Here is a 17,953-nt window from a genome sequence, read left to right on the forward strand (position 1 = left end):
TTCTCACTAAGATTCAAGGTAGGTTACAGAGTACTGAAAGAAAGAAAGAGAAATGTAATTCTATCGTATAGGACAACACATGAATAATGCAAAAGGATGATAATAAGGATAAAATTGAACAATGCAAGCGACCTGGATCCACAGCATGGTAACATCAAGACTTGACTGCTGTAAGGCACCCTACACGGGCCTTCTCTCAAAGTCAGCTTAGAGACTCCTGTTGGTGCAGAATGCTGCAGCTTGACTGTTATCAGGAGCTAGATGCAGCATGCATATTATCAGGGGTTTTTTTCTGGGAAAAGAGGACGTGAGACTCAGTGGTTTGCCAGCACAGAACCACACAATGACATCACTTTGGGTCATCTGGAACAAGGGGGGAGTTTTTTAAAGTTTAAATCACACTTGGCGGAAATGGTCACATGGCCAGTGGCCCCGCCTCCTGATCTCCAGGCAGAGGGGAGTTTAGATTGCCCTGAGCAGCATGGAGGGCAATCTAAACTCCCCTCTGCCTGGAGATCAGGAGGCGGGGCCACTGGCCATGTGACCATTTTCAAGAGGTGCCGGAACTCTGTTCCACTGCGTTCAAGGTGAAAAAAAGCCCTGCATATTATCCCATTCTGCAGTCACTCCATCAGTTTCTGGGCTCAATGCAAGGTTTTGGCTATCACGTACAAAGCCCTTCCGGGTCTTGGTCCCTCGTAGCTGCGGGACTGCCCCTCTCTCTGTGCTTTGCCATAGCTGCTTTGCTCATCTGAACCAGGCCTTCTGCTGGTGCCACCCTGCGAATGCACAAAACCAACAGTTGCCCGTACATGTGCATTCTCTGTGACGGCTCCCACTTTATGGAATGGGCTGCCGGAAGAAGTCAGGAAAGCGCCCACTCTCCTGGCTTTCCTCCAGCTGTGCAAAACCAGATTATCCAGCAAGGCTTTCTTCCACAAGTAATAAGACTGTAAGAAACTGGTTCAAAGAGATGCTTTGATAAAGTGGTAGGGACTGCAGACTATACTAAAGGTAAAGGCAAGCACCAAGTCATTACTGACCCATAGAGGGACATCGCATCACGATGTTTTTTTGGCAGATTTTTTGTTATGGGGTGGTTTGCCATTGCCTTCCCCATTCATCTACCTTTTACCCTCTGGAAACTGGGTACTCATTTTACCGACCTCAGAAGGATGGAAGGTTGAGTCAACCTTGAGCCAGCTGCCTGAACCTGGCTTCCACCAGAATCGAACTCAGGTCATTGTGAGCAGAGCTTGGGCTGCAGTACTGCAGTCTACCACTCTGTGCCATGGGGCTCTTATATACTACTGTGTGTTATATTCAATAGATCATTTCGTGTTTTATATTAGTTCCAGGGCACTAGAATCCAGGTAAGTCCCAGCCCAGATTTTACTCATGTCTCTGGGGAAGCCGGTCAGAGAAACTACTATTACGCCTTGTGTTTATTTACGCATTTCCCCTAAATAAAGTTAGTCTATGTTTATTAAAAAGACCCATAATATCTTCCTGGATGGTTGCAGCATCTAATATTGTTCTGCTGTTACCCTCATTTACTACATCGTGTCAAAATGCTCACGTTTTGTTTCAACATTCTTCTCCACGTCAGACTCGTTTCCCAGTTTCTGTATCCCATCCTATGGCATTGTTTATGGAATGCCCCAGCCTTTGATCATATTGAATTACACTGTGTGATCCATCTTGAGTCTCAGTGCAAAAGGCAAACTATAAATAATGTGATATATACGATATAAGACAGAATAAACAGTGCAGATGGACTAGGACTACAACATGAAATGATAATGTGAGTGTGAGGGGAGATCCCAACGTCCCAATAGAGGGGGGACCGCCATCCAAGCGGCTGGATCTCAAGCAAAGCAAGGCAGCCAATACTGGCAAAAGCAAGACAAGTTTATTAGAGCAAAAGGCTCAGATAAACCAATGCACATTTCATGCAAATCTGACAAAGTGCATATCTCACAAAGAAATCATCCATTCTTATGCCTTCTTACAAAGTCATCAGAAAATTGTTTACAAAAGAAAGATAGTTTACAGAAAATAAACAAGTCAGTAATTTATAAAAAGTTAGTAGGGCACAGGGCCCATTTCAAGGGGGAACGCACCGGAACGCAGTTCCGGCAGTTCCCCAAAGAGGTCACATGTCAGGTGGCCCCGCCCAACTGACTCTCGGCCATTTGGGGCCTGTTTCGGCCTGGATTAGGGCCGAAACGGCCTGGATCGGGCCTCTGACGGGTGGTGGACCACTCTCCCGCTCATCAGCGGCCCGATCCTGACCATTTTGGGGCCCTTTTCAGCTCCTTTTTGCCATTTTGGGCCCAATTTCGGCCCTGAATGACCAGGATTGGGTCCAAAACAGCCAGAATAGGTGATGCCAGGGGGTGTGGCATATGCAAGTCAGTTATACTAATGACACACTTCCGGTGATGGCAGGAGGTGTGGCATATGCTAATGCGTTATACTAATGAGTTACGCTAATGAGTTCCTCCAGCTCTTTTTCTACGAAATGACCCCTGGTAGGGCATATAAGCTAAAGGGTGTCATTTAGCAGCACCCATCCAACATCTCTTGTTATCTTTAAGAGGGGCACATCTGTGCTTTGATAAGAGAATGCTGGCACATGAAAGCCATAACATGCAAACATTTTGGATGCCATGTCCTGTTGTAACTCCAAACACCTCTTTGTTATCTTCACTGCAATACCTAGAAAGAGACAGTAAAAGTAGGGGAAAGGGTGACTTAGGAAGGAGGCAACTGAGACTCGTTTCCAAAATGGTCTAGAAAAAGAACCAGGCTCAGAGAGACTTATAGCTAAAGACTTTGTAATTATAAAAATTCCCCTAACAGTGAGCAGCGTACTGCCCAGGCCGGCATAGTGCCAGCAATGCAGAACGTGGGGTTAAAAAGGTCCAAGGCAATGCAATATCCACTCCCCACTCCCATACGGGCCATTCTGTCTTTCTATGCCCTCCTGAACATTTTTGAACCATGTCTAATATTTTTTGCTTGTTTCAGAGGTCGGTAATCCTAAATCCTCATTCATCACTTATTAGATTTCTCCTCGTTTCACGCTGTGCAATCTGCCTGTAGTCTCAGTGAAAAAAACAGATTATAAACACAACAGAATAAAATAATTTCATTCAGATGTAAATTGTTCCATCCTCTTTGGCCTCCATCCTGGAATCTCAAACAAACCGCCCAGGCCCTGGGCCTATATCATGGCAGCGCCCGTGGTTTTGTAGCAGTTTCACAGTAGCTTGGTATTGTTTAGAGGTGCCTGGATTATAGCGGTTGAATTGGTTTTATACTGTCAGAATGTTTTAATAATTTTTTTTGTTGTAAGCCACCCTGAGTCCGCTTGCAGTAAGGTCGGGGTATAAGCCAGATAAAAAAAAGGAGCTGTCTGCATCTCCATATCAAAGGAGTTGTTTACATCCCCCCTCTCCTCTCCCCGCTCTCCTCCTCTATATTTGGCCAGTTTCCTTCTGCCCTCCATGCATCTGACGAAGAGAACATGATTCTCGAAAGCTTATGCTACAATAAAATTGGTTAGTCTTAAAGGTGCTACTGGACTCTTTTTGATAAAAAACAAACAAATCATTGAGTGGGGTATCTGGGACACCTCTCCCATTTGCTTTGTGGAAGACTTCTACATTGCTTGGGATGGAGCTGCTCTTCCCATCGGGAAGTGCCGTTAGAACCAGCCCTTTTGTCAGTTTCAGGGCAGATATACCCTTTTACTTATTAAAGGAAACTTCTTGTATGTTTCTCCATCTCTTTCCGGAGGGGCATGCGTGCCGGATGTTCTGCTCAAAGGTTAGGTCCCCCAATACCTGGTATTCATCGCTTCAGTTGGAGGTATCATACAGCCATAACGGGTAACAGCCATCAATCCATCTGTAATCCATGAACTGATCTCATTCTCCCACCCCACAAAACCTACAGCCTCTTTCCTTGTAGGTCCAGAGGAGTTAGCCGTGTTAGTCTTCAAGGAAAATAGTAAAGAAAATAAGGAAAATAAGGAAAATAAGGAAAGTAAAGAAAATAAGGAAAGAATAGTAAAGAAAATAAGGAAAATAGTAAAGAGTCCAGTAGCACCTTTAAGACTAACCAACTGACGAAGAGAACGGTGGTTCTGGAAATGTTATGCTACAGTAAAGTTGGTTAGTCTTAAAGGTGCTACTGGACTCTTTACTATTTTCCTTGAAGGGAAAAGATTCCATCGGCTACAGCGTGTAAGGACCCAACTGACCACACGAGGGCAGTGTTGTGCTACATCAGAAAAAGGCTTTCCCTTGTATCTGCGGAGATAGATCAAGGTAGGTAGCCGTCTGTAGCAGTAGAAAAGAGCAAGAGACCAGTAGCACCTATAAGTCTAACAAAATTTGTGGTAGGGTATGAGCTTACGTGAGACACAGCTCACTTCTTCAGATCGTACCCTGCAATAAATTTTGTTAGTCTTATAGGTGCTACAGGTCTCTTGCTCTTCCTTTGTATCTACAGAGCGATCTGGCTGCACCTTGCTGCAAGCTAACATGCCCTTTGGCTTTTCTGATTTGCAGGGTGGGGTGCGATGGGGGCGGGATCTTGTCAGAGGTTTTGATGGCAAACTCTTGTGTTTTTTCCAGCGGGCATTGCTGGCTGGTGGCAACACTGACTGCAGTTTACAGTTGCTGTGAAATAGAAGGGCAGATTCTGAAGAGGTGGTGTTTGGGTATGCAACATCCCCCAGAGAAAGCACCGACATAGCCACAGAACTTAGAAGGATGCGTAATTTACATTAAAAAAGGCCAGAAAAATTTGCTACATGCAACCGTAGATTAGTCAACTGCACTTGAGTTGATTAATCTACCTGACACATCTCTGTTCTAACCTTCTCATTCTCCCATTTTATCCCTCCCAACAACCTTGTGAGGTAAGTAGGAGTGACTGGTTCAAGGTCTCCCAGCAAGCTACCTGGGAATTTTGAACCCAGGTCTTCCAAGTCTGGCACTAGATCAAGATGGGTAGCCGTGTTAGTTGGTCTGTAGCAGCAGAAAAGAGTCCAGTAGCACCAATAAGACTAACAAAATTTGTGGTAGGGTATGAGCTTTCGGGAGTCACAGCTCACTTCTTCAGATACCATGGCACTGTTTGGCACTGTCACCCCTACAACACACCGGTTCTCAGGGTAGAAGACACTTTTTCATCAGTGAGAATTAAGGGCATGCTTGGATATTACCGGAGGCTATTTTGGTACTGGTATGTAATAGGAAATGACAAATGAAATATTAAATATGGCATTTTCTTCTTATAATGGGTGGTAGCTTTTTTTAGTTAAGTCGTAATATTCCGCAAAGGCACCCTGTTGAGGTTTTGCGATGGAGGCTTGGTGAGCGGGAGGGGAGGAGGGGACAGTAGAATCTTCCCCATACACAACCTGGACAAAGGTATAACATGGGCACTGGAAACTCATATATATATTCTTGGTAGCTTCTTAAAATAAACATCCAATTCTGTAAAACTTCTATTGCCTTGAAAGAATCAATGAGCAGTTTTCCGCCAAGAAGGTCAAGGAAAAGCCAGGAGTCAGCTCACTCTGAGGCTTAGCCAGGGCAGCAGGGCAGCACGGTTGTAGCTTCTTATTGTCCCTGACATACCAAAGCACATTTGCAGTTGTCAGGCTATGGATGACAGGATGTGGCAGACAGATCCCTGTACCATTGCAACAAGAAGTCCAGGCTCTTGGTTAAATGGTTTTATTCAGAAATCAAATCATTTCCATATATATGTCCATAGGATTACTCAGAAGCAAGGTAAGCTTCTAAGCAGTAAGAGTAACACTGAGAGATCTCTGTCTTTTGGTGCTACACCTCTGAAGATGCCAGCCACAGCTGCTGGCGAAACGTCAGGAACTACAATGCCAAGACCACGGCAATACAGCCCGGAAAACCCCCAACAACCATAGTAAGAGTAAGATTGACAGGAATAGTAATTCTTGGGGGAAAACCTTCCTCTTAACACACACAGTTGCTCCTTCCCCCCTCCCAAAAGCAAACAGGATTTGTGATGCGAGGTTGCCCTGAGAACATCTCGCATAGCTGTGCTATCAAGCTGAGACGCCGAGAAAGCAAGAGATCAAAGTCGAGACGTAGCAATGCACGGGAGTGAGTAAGTCTACAAGGTCATGAACACTGAAAGTTTCTGCAGTCCGTTAGATAAGCCCCTGCAAGCAGCCTGTGGAAGAAACAGTTATGGCATTAGCAATAGGACATCAAGTTATAGTATGAAACACTGGTTCAGTATTAGCATTGGCATGGATGGGGCTCAGACATGACAGCAGTGAACTCTTATGCGAAGTTACTCCTGTCTAAGCACGCTGAAGTCAATGGGCTTAGACTGGAGTATGAGATGGCCCTGTTAACGTAGTGGGTAGTGTTGGGCTAGGAACTGAGCCCCAAATTCAAATCCTTGCGCTGCCACTGGAGCTTGGTGGCGGACCCTGGGCCAGTCTCACACACAAACACACACGGCTGGACCTACCTCACAGGGATGTTGTGAGGATTAAATGAAGGGGAGAAGAGTGATGTACGGGGTTTTGGGTCCCCAGTGGCGAGAAAAAGTGGTATAAAGTTTTTAAAAGGGCAGAGAGGGTAGAAACTGGAGGTCTATTTCCTAGTGGTTACAACCCCCCCCCCGTTTCAAAAGGAGCATGGAAGGGGGGGTCGTCTGTCTGTGGGGGGGGTCACCATATCTAGATCTGAGTGACACTGGAAAGTTTTTTTCTGGAACACCACCTTCCGTGCAGGAGCAGTTTATCTGAGGAGGGAGATTCTCGGATTTCAGCAAAAGATCCTGAATTCTCCCGCTTTCTAGCAGTTCCGGGAGTAGGCTACAGACCCGGTTGTTTGCATGGGGCATAGTGGTGGATCACTGGGCCCAAGCAAAGCCCTGGCCGGGCTGCCCCGGTTCGAGGGATGGGGCGAGCGACCTCCCTGCGCCAAGCACCTGCCGCCCGGCAGCTCCTTAGCAGGCCGAGCTGTTGCGCCGCTCCCGCCCGGCCACTTTAATGATCCTCGAGAATTAATCTGTCTTGCGAGCAATTGAATTACTGCCAGCAGAACCTCGACGGGAGAGACGGATGGGGGCGGCTGGCGCGCAGCAGCTGCGGGAAGAGACGGAGCAAAGTCGGGGCAAGCTCCCATATTGGCTTGATAACGATCCAGGAAGAAAATCAGACCCCCCCCCCAAACTCTTCTCCCTGGTGCAGCACTATTGGTTGCCAGCTCCTGGTTGGGAAATTCCTGGAGATTGGGGGTGGGGGAGGGCCTTGTTGAGGGGAGGGACCCCAGTAAGGTATAATGCCAGAGGACCCCCCACACACACACACAAAACAGTCATTCTTCAGTTGTGTTGGATTTCTGCTGGTTTGAATCCTAGCAAGTTTGCATTTATAAACCCTATTACATGCTTTATTGAAATGCCTTTGAAATGGACTGTACTGCCTCACGCTGTGGAATCCGCCTTGAGTCTCGGTGAGAAAGGTGGACTATAAATAGCTTATAAATAAGTGAGAACTTTTCCTCCAGGGGAGCTGGCCTCTGTAATGAGAAGGCACCTTATGCTGCTGTAGCATAACGGTTAAGTGGCTGGTCTGCGAATCAGCACTCTGCAGGTTCGGTTCCCACGACTGCCTCAAGTGGCCTTGGGTAAACCACTCCTTTCAACCCCAGCTATATTGTGGGAATAATAACAACACTGAATAACAACAACAACAACAACCAATTTCTATACCACCCTTCAGGACAACTTAATGCCTACTCAGAGCAGTTTACAAAGTATGTCATTATTATCCCCACAACAAAACACCCTGTGAGGTGGGCGGGGCTGAAAGAGCTCCAGAGAGACGTGACTAGCCCAAGGTCACCCAGCTGGCTTCAAGTGGAGGAGTGGGGAATCGAACCCGGTTCTCCAGATTAGTCCCACACTCTTAACCACTACACCAAACTGGCGTACACTGGCAAACACTGACCTTGTTCACTGCCTTGAGTGGGGCACTAATATGTCTAGAAGAGTGGTATATAAGCACACATTATTATTATTATTATTACTGTCATTCATTTATTAACAATAACATTGTATATTTAATAATAATAATAATTCTAGGAGATCGCTAGGCCCCGCCAGGAGGTTGACAACCCTAGACTGCATGAGGCTAATGAACTCGGTGCATGCTCAGAGGCACACGCTATTGATTTCTTCCTGCGTCCCACGAGGAATGCAGACCCCCCCCCTCGCCCTCCCCTTCTTGACCACTGCCTTGAGCTTACACCGCTAAGGTTTAAACTGGGACGGGACACAAAGACGGCACTGCGCCAGGATCGGGGCCGCGAGGGCGCCTCTCGCTTCTGCGCAAAGCGCCACGCGTCTCTGCAGGATCAAAATCCCGATCCCGGAGATTCTCTGCTCTTACGTTAAAAAAAAAAAGCGAAGCAAACCCGGTTAAGAAAGCGGGCGGGAAGAAAGGGGCGAGCTGTGGGCGTGGTTTCGGCGCCCCGCCTCCCATTGGCTAGAACTTTCCCCTCGCCCCAACGTTGCTAGGAGACCAGCTCAAACAAACCATCGAAGAAGCCAGCATGGCAACGCATTACAGTTCTGGCCAGGTAAGACTTGGAGGGATCCCCCCCTTGAGGACCCCCACCTCTTTTTCTGTTCCCCAACGACAGCCTCCCTTTCAATCCTCCCCCTTGAGCGAGAATCCCCCCTAGAGAAGCCGCCTTCCCAAAGTATCCCACTGCAAAGGAAGAGCCCCTTCCCATTTCACCCCCACCCCTTCCAGACCTCTGCTTCCCACACCTAACCCACCCCCAGGAGGGCAACCAAATCCCTTTGTTAATAGAATTCTGCAACCTCCCCCCCCCTTAAGTTAGGCACCCTTCTCCCCCCCCCCCCCGCCCCCTTCGTCATGCACAGCTTCCAGACCACTGAACCTCCAACCCTGCCTTCCGAAAACCTCTTTTTTCTCCCCTCCACCCTGGAAGAAAACTCCCCCCTTCCCAAACCAGCTCCTGTTGGCAGGAAACTCCTGGGAAACACACACACAGGTGTTTCTCTCGTCTCCATTCACCCACATTCACCCACATCCCCCCCCTCTTTTTGCACAATTATTTTGTGTGTGTTCTGTGCCCTCAGTTGACTTATGGTGGCTTATGAATGAAAGACCTCCCAAACGTCCTACCACTAACAGCCTTGCTCAGATCTTGCACAGTGGAGGCTGTGGCTTATTGGGACAAGCCATCTCATGTTGGGTCTTCCTCTTTTCCTGCCGCCTTCCATCTTTCCTAGAATTATTGTCTTTTCCGGTAAGCCTTGTCTTCTCATGACGTGACCAAAGTACCATAGCCTCAGTTTTGTCATTTTCGCTTCTAGGGAGGATTCAGGCTTGCTTTGTTGTAGAACTCCTCTATCTTTTTCACCCATCCGTGATATCCGTATAACTCTCCTCCAGCACCCCATTTCAAATGAATCAATTTAATTATTCTACCGTACCACCATTATTCTACTTTTCGAACAAAGAGTCGAACTCCCACCATGTAGCTGGGGGCAACCTTATTCACCCACCCACCAGACATCTGTCATGTCTGTGCTCCATCCATGCCACTACTTAATGCTGGCCTGTTGCTGCTGAACCAATGTTTCTTGCCGACCTATTATTTCTGAACCAATGTTTCTGAACCTTTATCTCATGCTATAACTTGATGTCATATTACCAGTGCCATAACTGTTTCCTTCACAGGCTTATTGAAGCCCCAGGTGCCTTATCTAACAGACTGTAGAAACTTTCAGTGCTTCTGACCTTGTATACTGCTCACTCCCATGCACTGCTATGTCTCAACTTTGATCTCTTGCTTTCTCAGTGTCTCGACTTGATATGTCGAGACGTGCTCAGGATGAGTTCACGCCCAAAGTCCTGTTTTATTGTTGGGAGGGGGAAGGAGCAAACGTGTGTGTTAAGAGGAAGGATTTCCCCACAGGTCACTATTCCTGTCAACCTGTTCTTACTGCTTAGATGCTTACCTTACTTCTGAGTAATTCTGTGGACATATCTGTGGAAATGACCTGATTTCTGAATAAAGCCATTTAACCAAGAGCCTGAACTTCTTGTAGCAATGGTACAGGGATCTATCTGCCATAGCCTGTCATCCATAGCCTGACGTTAAACCTTCTAACACATTTCCCTCCAGACCACAAAGACTGGAAACTTCATTTTTCTTTAAAGCAAAAGTTGAGATTCTTCCTGCCTAATGCAGAAGCTGAACTCTGCACCTGACACTCAATTTATGCTTCTCTAGCAAACGCTCCCCCTCCCCATACCTGATGCCTCTCAATTTTTATGCCTCTCACTACCCCCCCCCCCCCCCCCGTCTCTCTTGTTTTGTAGTATGAGGATGCCTATGCTGCCCGGAACTCGCAAAACTGGAGTCGTCCCCGAGTGTTTAAGCAGGTGGGTTTTTCTGGATGGATCCCTTTGATGCTAGGGTGCCCCCTCCCCTTCCTCCCCCTTTTCTCATAAAGGCATCCAGCATGCGCTCATCCCCTTTGGGGACGCTAGTATGGGCAGACTGGACCTGCTGTTTATTCTTTTATTCTGCATTTTAAAAAAAATTATTGTATGTTCTTATTGGACTTGGAAAAACGATACAAGGATACGGAAGATAAGTCAGGCATGATAGCTAAATCGAACCTCCAGGTTCAAGGGCAGTATACCACTAACTGCCAGATGTTGGCAGCAAACTACAGGGGAGGCCTGTTGCTGCTATACGCATCTCAGGAGCTTTTGGGAGGCCTGTTGCTGTTGGACTATCGCAACTAAACTGGCTGGGCCTTGGGTCAGATCCGGCACAGCAATCTTCAAGTTCTTTTTTCTCCTCCTCATCCCAAATGCTCTGGTGGTCCCGTCTTCGGCATCCAGCACCCTTCCGCTAGAGAAGGCTACTCTCAATTCATAGCCAATGACAGAGGACATCTACTCCCTTTGGTCCCACGCTCAAAGGTGAGTCTTCTCTCTTTTCATTTTTGCAATTAAACCCGAGTGGGGGTTGGATAGGAGCTGTTCAGGAAAGGAGTGCATTTGCTGCGCTACCTCCAGAATGTAAAAGGAAGACCAAGTGCGGCTTTGACTATGAGCCCAGCTCTCTGAGAATCCATTTTGATTCTTTTTTTAAAGCAAGTTTCTAGTCCTCTGTGGTTCTAAAGATATGCCTGGAAGTCTGTGGCAATGCCCCAAGAATCCTCAGAAGCCACAACCCAAGGCACTGACGGTATTGCTCCAGCCTATAAACTAAATCAATCGCCTAATATCGTAGAAGATAGCCCACACAGTTTATGCATCATACAACTCAGTATTTCTTGCGACTATTTTTTTTACTGCCATGAGCTCAGCAGGCGGCCTTGGGTCAGCCCCTCCTCTCTGCCCCAGCTCCCCAGCTGTATTGTGGGGATAATTATTAACACTAACTTGTTCACCGTTCTGGGTGAGGCACTTATCTGTCTAGAAGAGTGGTATATAAGTGCAGTTATTATTACTATTATATACTAAAAATTAAAACACAGTCCATCCACCTCGTGCCATAGGAAGGCGTGCTCCCACTCTTAATTCTGGCAATTTGGGATTCTCCATTATGATGCTTTTTCTCAACTCCCGTAAGGACCAGGCACTTAAGTTCCTATTGCAAGCCCAAACCAGAACACACTGCATACTAGTTAGTGTGCTAGGAACTCAATTTGTCCCCCGATTATAGTCGAGTCCTCTCAACATGGTTTTGTGTGTGTATAAACTGTAGTCAAATTGTAGCCGACTTAACGCGACCTTGTAGGGTTCTCAAAGCAAGAGACGGTTTTCACCACTGCCTGCATTGCGGCTCGTAACTCCCTTGGAGGTCTCCTATCCAACTACTAACCAGGGCAGACCCTGCTTAGCTTCTGAGATTTCACTAGACTGGCCCGTCTAGGTTAGGGACCCGCTGTGATTACCCCCTCCCCAATCAAGCACCCGCGAGAGAGACGAGAGAGAGGGGTCTCTCAGTGTGCCACTGTCTTTGCAACAGGCTTCCCCGTGGGGCACTTACATGAGCACCTGGGACATGCCGTTGAGAATTCCTCCTGCCAAAGTGAGCCTGACGTCCCGTTCCGTGGCTGCAGCGGATCACCTCACCGAGTGGATCAATAAGTCCAAGGCTTTGGGAGACGCCTGCAACGGGCTGATCCCAGAGATCACTGGCAAGGTAACAGGGAAGGGGGACATGGCTGGTTCTTGACCTTGTGCTGCACCAAGCAAGGGACGCCTGTCCATCACCTCCCGGGCCTGCGTGGTGGTCAGTAGGGGCCCAGGAGGCGATGCCAATCAAGCTCCGTATCACTGGGAAGCAAGCCGAGCCTTGCGGAGAATCGGCGTCCCTCGAAATCCCTTTCCAGGTGGCTTGGCCCCAAAACCAGCCCTGCAGGAAGGGCTTTCCCTCTCTGGAACTGCAGAGCAATGCAACCGCTGAATCTTTGCAAAGTCCAGGAATCACGGCCCAGTCTCTATAGCGGCATCATGGGCAGAGACATTAATTGTGAAACATACCAGGGCAATTGCCACCCATTTACAGACACTTGCAGAAGACTGTTGTATTTGGGGTCGAACCACCGCCGCAACAAGATATTCAGGTCACTGTACTGGGAGAGAGTGAAGCATTCAATGCAGAGAGGCAGCAGCGCTACCCCTGGCCTGAGAGGGGGCTTACTGAAGGTCTTCTTTATACATCCTGCCTTTCTCCCAACACAGCTAGGTCCCAAGATGGGTAGCAACAACAAATACTAGAGAAATCGCATCTCTGCATGAGTCACTGATCTTGGCTTGCCTCCTTCCAATGGTCTTCCACTGGACAGTGGGAGGGCTGGTGACTCTGGTCTCTGTATAATGTTATGATTGGTGCACTCAAACATGGCCACAGGAGAATCGCAAGCAGAATTGTGTCTTTAAAGGAGGCTGCTCTTTTGCATCTCTGTGCGAGTCTCTGTTCTGACCTAGACTCCTTCCACACCCACATCAACAACTCATTCTATTTTTTTCCTCAGCTGCAATCTTGCTGCGAGCACCTGTGGAGGTAGAATGGTGGCATATACTCTACCATCTTCTGAAACAAAACCCCAATATGTCGTCAGTCTATGTTATAAATTGTGTGGTAGGCTGACCAGAATATACTTAAAACCACCAACACTTTGTAGTAGCACCGACGGAATGTTGCTGTCAAATGTCCTGCAAGATGCTTTGCCAATAAGGCGCATACGTTCTCTAGAAACATACAGGAGAACACATTAACAAGCGCAGCCAAAGACCCTGTGCCCCTCTTGAAGGCCAGTCTGCAGATGATACAATCTAGGACCTTTCTTTCAGAGCAATAGCAAACAACTGAAATGACCCGATGATAAAAATATGAGCAAAGAAGCAGTCGCTCTTTGCTGACGGTGCTGGAGCGTAACTAAAAGTCTCACCATTTCCCCCCTCCAATTTGACCCTATTCAGCATTTCCCTCTCTCGGGAATTTCGAATTTCTTACTCCAGTTATTTCAGCCTGAAAAATCCCCTCTTTATTTTGGTTTCTTTCTTTGGATCTCTTCAAATGCTGCAGCGCTCAATCCAAAGCCTAATTCTTGTACAAATCATTCTGAAGTCCCCTTTTAGGGCCCTGGATTCTACATCTAGAAATGTATGGTGGTCCAAAGCTTATTTTGGAGCGAAGTGCTGTTTAAATATCGTCAATAGTTGGGGCTGGTCTGGAGAATAAAGAACCAGGAACTACAGGAAGGAAAGCGGGCACTAACTTGAGACTGAGAGCCAAGCTACAAGTGACGCCTGACACAGGTTGGACACTTGTCAGCCTACCTCAAGTTTTGATGGGAAAGGTAGGCATCCTGGTTGCAGCTTGGTTCTCCATTACAGCTGCAAGACTAGGATGCCTACATTTCCCATCAAAACTTGAGGGAACCTGACAAGTGTCCAACCTGTGTCAGGCGTCACTTGTAGCTTGGCTCTCATTCTATATGGAGTAGGAAGGAGAAAGGCTTTCGCCCTCTGCAAGACTCCTGGCACGCAGGAAATTGGAGATTACCGCAGAGGCTCCAGTAATATTGGGAAGGGCACCTTTGGGGCAATCCCAAAGAGTGCTTGGAGGAGGCAGTATAATCCCTTCGCAGTTTTTAAAAACAAAATATACCGGGGAAGAGAAACATTATACAGTCAGGGATTTGGAAGCAGCAAAGAGCGACAACTTCATTCATTCATGCCCTCTGCAGCCTAGCTGAGTGAGAACTTCCATTTCCCAGAGATATCATCGATCCAGAGGAGTTAGCCATGTTAGCCTGTAGTTGCAAAATAGTAAAGAGTCCAATAGCACCTTTAAGACTAACCAACTTTATTGTAGCATAAGCTTTCGAGAACCACAGCTCTCTTCTTCCCATGCATCTGACGAAGAGAGCTGTGGTTCTCGAAAGCCTATGCTACAATAAAGTTGGTTAGTCTTAAAAGTGCTACTGGACTCTTTACTATTTTCCAGAGATATCATGGTTCAGATATAAAGCCAAACCGTAGTTTGGTGTTACATGAACCTGGAACAAGTATTGACTGGTGAGGGGGAATTGACTCAATCCCTCCTGTCCTTGTACACCCGAACCAGTGATTTACTTCCTGTTTTTCAGGAAATTAACCAAAGCAAAAACTATGGGTTGCTTCCTATCCCCGCCAGGGATACATCATAGCTTTCAATCAGGTTTGCAGAAGTACAAACTATAGTTGGTGAGTTTGGCTGCAACAGCAAACTGCAGTTTGCCAAACCCAAGGTGGTAACTCAGTAGCTTGATGTGTGTAAAGGAGAAAGGGATGGGCCAAGCCATTCTAAAACACCTTCTAGACACATTCACATTGCACAAATATGGCATCGCTTGCTTTTTCTTGCTATCTGTTATGGCCATCAGGAACACAATACACAACCTAACATAGCTCCCATTTGGCATCTGCTATGAAATTCTCCTGTACGAAACTGTGAAGCTCTTAACAGACATAACGGAATCAATTTAATGGGTTCATTGGGAGTGTTTGTTTTATAATGAGTGAGCTAATTCTCTTACAAAGAGGAAGCTGTTGCTGGCTGTGATCATTACAGTTCATGGTGTACACATGGAGTAAACTAGAACTTTATTATTATTATTATTATTATTATTATTATTATTATTAATATCCCACCCTCCCTGCAAGCGGGCTCAGGGCAAGCTACAACAGAAGATAAAATATACAAGATAACTTCTATCTTCTAAGTGGGAGCTGCTATTTTTAAACAAGAAAACTGGGTTTCTTCCCACATTTATTTAGGTAAAAAGGTAAAGGTAGCCCCCTGAGCAAGCACCGAGTCATTAGTGATCCATGGGGGATGTCACATCACGACGTTTTCTTGGCAGACTTTTTGTTATGGGGTGGTTTGCCATTGCCTTCCTCAGTCATCTACACTTTACCCCCAGGAAACTGGGTACTCATTTTACCGACCTCGGAAGGATGGAAGGCTGAGTCAACCTTGAGCCGGCTACCTGAACCCGGCTTCTGCCAGGATCAAACTCAGGTTGTGAGCAGAGCTTGGGCTGCCGTACTACAGCTATCCCCTCTGCGCCACGGAGCTGCATTTATTTAGTTATTTGTACCCTGTATAACTAACTGTTATTTATACATTTATTTATTTAGTTATACCCTGCTTTTCTCAGTGGAACCGAAAATGGCTTACAATATCATTCTCTCCGTCTCGGTTTTTATCCTCACAAGTACATAAGCGGGGCTGAGAGAATGGCTGGCTCGAAGTCGAAGCAGGGTATGGATTTGAACCAGATCTCTCACAGCCTAGCCCAACACAACACAATAACCACTATACCATCCAGGCTCATTTGCTTGCTCTAAAACAGTTTATTTGCTGCTGAGTCTCTCCCATGTCCGAAGCATTTATTATTTCCTTTATACCCCAGCTTCTTCCCCAGAGGGCACCCAACACAGCTTACCCCTTCCTCTCTCATCTATTGTACCCTCACAACAACCCTGGGAGGTAGGTTAGGCTGTGTGTGTGTGACAGGTCCAAGGTCACCCAGCGAGTTTCCATGGCAAAGTAGGGATTCGAACCGGGGCCTCCCAGAGTCTTTCCTGGCACTCTAACCACTGCACCACACCAGCATTGCTCGGTACCCTTCTGAATAAGGCAGGGACTGATGATTTTAACAGATCTTAAGAGTGTTTTAGAAGACGAAATAAGTTTGATTTCATTGTTACTCTAAGTGCAATTCTGTGTGCAGATACTCCAATTTAAGTCCATCGAAAGCAACAGCCTTAGATTGAACTAAGTCTGCATAAAAAATGCACTGTTTGGCGGTTTATGTGTTAATTACACTTCCCCCACCTCGCCCAAGGAAGAGCCTTTCGTGTGTTTGGGACGCTTTGCATCTTTTTAGATTTCCTTGTTGCTTCCCTTACGGGAGCATTCCTTGCCACCTTTCTTTGGTCTGTGATTACTTTTTTTAGGGCGATTTCACACACATTTCATAATGCTCTTTCAATGCACTTTGAACTGAATTTTCCTGTGTGAAACGGGAAAATCCAGTTGCATTGAAAGTGCATTATCTAAGCTGTATGAAAGCAGCCTGTGTCTTTAAGAAAAGGAAGACACATTTCCGTTCTGTGCCGCCGTACAGGGCAGTTTTTAAAAAGATATTCTGTGCAAAGTATTTTCTACGGCTTAAATCATAACATAAACTGGATCATTCCCATTGTCTATGCATCCTGCAGCCGAGCGAACCGAAAGAGACTTCCGTCAAAGCCGTCCGCCCCACCAGAAAAGGTGAGCAGCGCCCCGACTCGGCTGCCAAAATGCCTGCCCAAGGAGAGATCAAGTATAGAGGAGCCGCCATCCCCGAAGGGCCCCTCTCACGCCAACCTGGCTGTATCGATGTCCGACTCAAAGAAGACTCTTCGCAAGACATCGAGGACGCCAAGGAGGTGAAGCGCAGAAGTGCCAGCGAAATCCCACTCTCCCGCCAGCCGGGCTCCATGGATGTCCGTCTCAAAGACACCACCCCAACCCCCAAAGCACCAGCCCTCAGCCGTCCCAGCTCACGAGAGCCCACTCCCAGGAGAGCCACCTCTGCTGAGACCCCCCCTTCAAGCCGGCCCAGGTCGCTGGACGGGAAGCCCAAAGGGGTCAGTACCCCCGAGCTCTTGGTTGCGTGCCGCCCAGGATCTATGGAAGCCAATCATAAGAACGGTCCTTTGCCCGAGACCACGGCATCCAGTCGGCCCACTACGAAGGCGAGCTGCGCCTCGGCGGTTCAGAAGGCCCCTACGGAAGTGGATGAGGACCCAAGAGAATCTCCCCAGCGGGAAGGCCCTGCAAGACCTCCAACGTGCCTAGCGCCATCTTGTTAAAGAGCCCTCTGAAGGTCAAATCAAAAATTCTATTACCAACGACTAAAACCAGCCTTTTTGCTCCCACTTTTCAAGCCATTCTAGGTTTTTCTCTCTCTCGTTCTCTTTCTCTTTTCCCCCTTCCCCAGCCAGACTCAGTCTCAAGGCATCTACATTTCCGGTCTCACCACATCCCAGATTTCCTTTCTCTTTTGCATTTACGAGCTAGCACCTTCCATCCAGACAAGGGCAGTCCTGCCTAGCAGTGAAAACCACGCCATTCTCAATTTGTCCCCACTCACCAAAAAAGGGAGGGAATTACTGCCCAGGAGACAACACACCTGATGGGACACAGGGCTATTGATACATCCTGAGCTTTCCGATGAAAAAGAAGAAAAAAAACACAGGGACCACTGTTGGGAGGGACAGTGCCGTCATACCTAACTGGTGTTTTCATGGTAATAGACACTAAATAAAGCTAAC

The 17,953-nt window shown here is 47.2% G+C and overlaps 1 protein-coding gene across 1 annotated transcript; it reads left to right on the forward strand.

The window, feature by feature from the left end:
- The first annotated feature begins 8,612 nt into the window (after positions 1-8,612).
- On the forward strand, positions 8,613-17,953 carry CFAP126 (cilia and flagella associated protein 126). The gene is made up of 5 exons (XM_054993836.1): positions 8,613-8,660; positions 10,439-10,501; positions 10,970-11,050; positions 12,105-12,281; positions 16,856-17,953. Exons 1-5 carry the CDS (start codon positions 8,634-8,636, stop codon positions 17,489-17,491), a joined length of 984 nt encoding a protein of 327 aa, XP_054849811.1. The 5' UTR covers positions 8,613-8,633; the 3' UTR covers positions 17,492-17,953.

This window comes from Eublepharis macularius, chromosome 1 (genome assembly GCF_028583425.1).
Source record: "Eublepharis macularius isolate TG4126 chromosome 1, MPM_Emac_v1.0, whole genome shotgun sequence".
In the NCBI taxonomy this organism is placed as follows: Eukaryota; Metazoa; Chordata; class Lepidosauria; order Squamata; family Eublepharidae; genus Eublepharis; species Eublepharis macularius.

Coding starts and splice junctions, on each gene's coding strand:
- CFAP126 (XM_054993836.1), top strand. CDS start 8,634: ATGGCAACGCATTACAGTTCTGGCCAG. Junction 10,502..10,969: donor GTCCCCGAGTGTTTAAGCAG/GTGGGTTTTTCT, acceptor TTCGGCATCCAG/CACCCTTCCGCTAGAGAAGG. Junction 11,051..12,104: donor CTTTGGTCCCACGCTCAAAG/GTGAGTCTTCTC, acceptor TCTTTGCAACAG/GCTTCCCCGTGGGGCACTTA.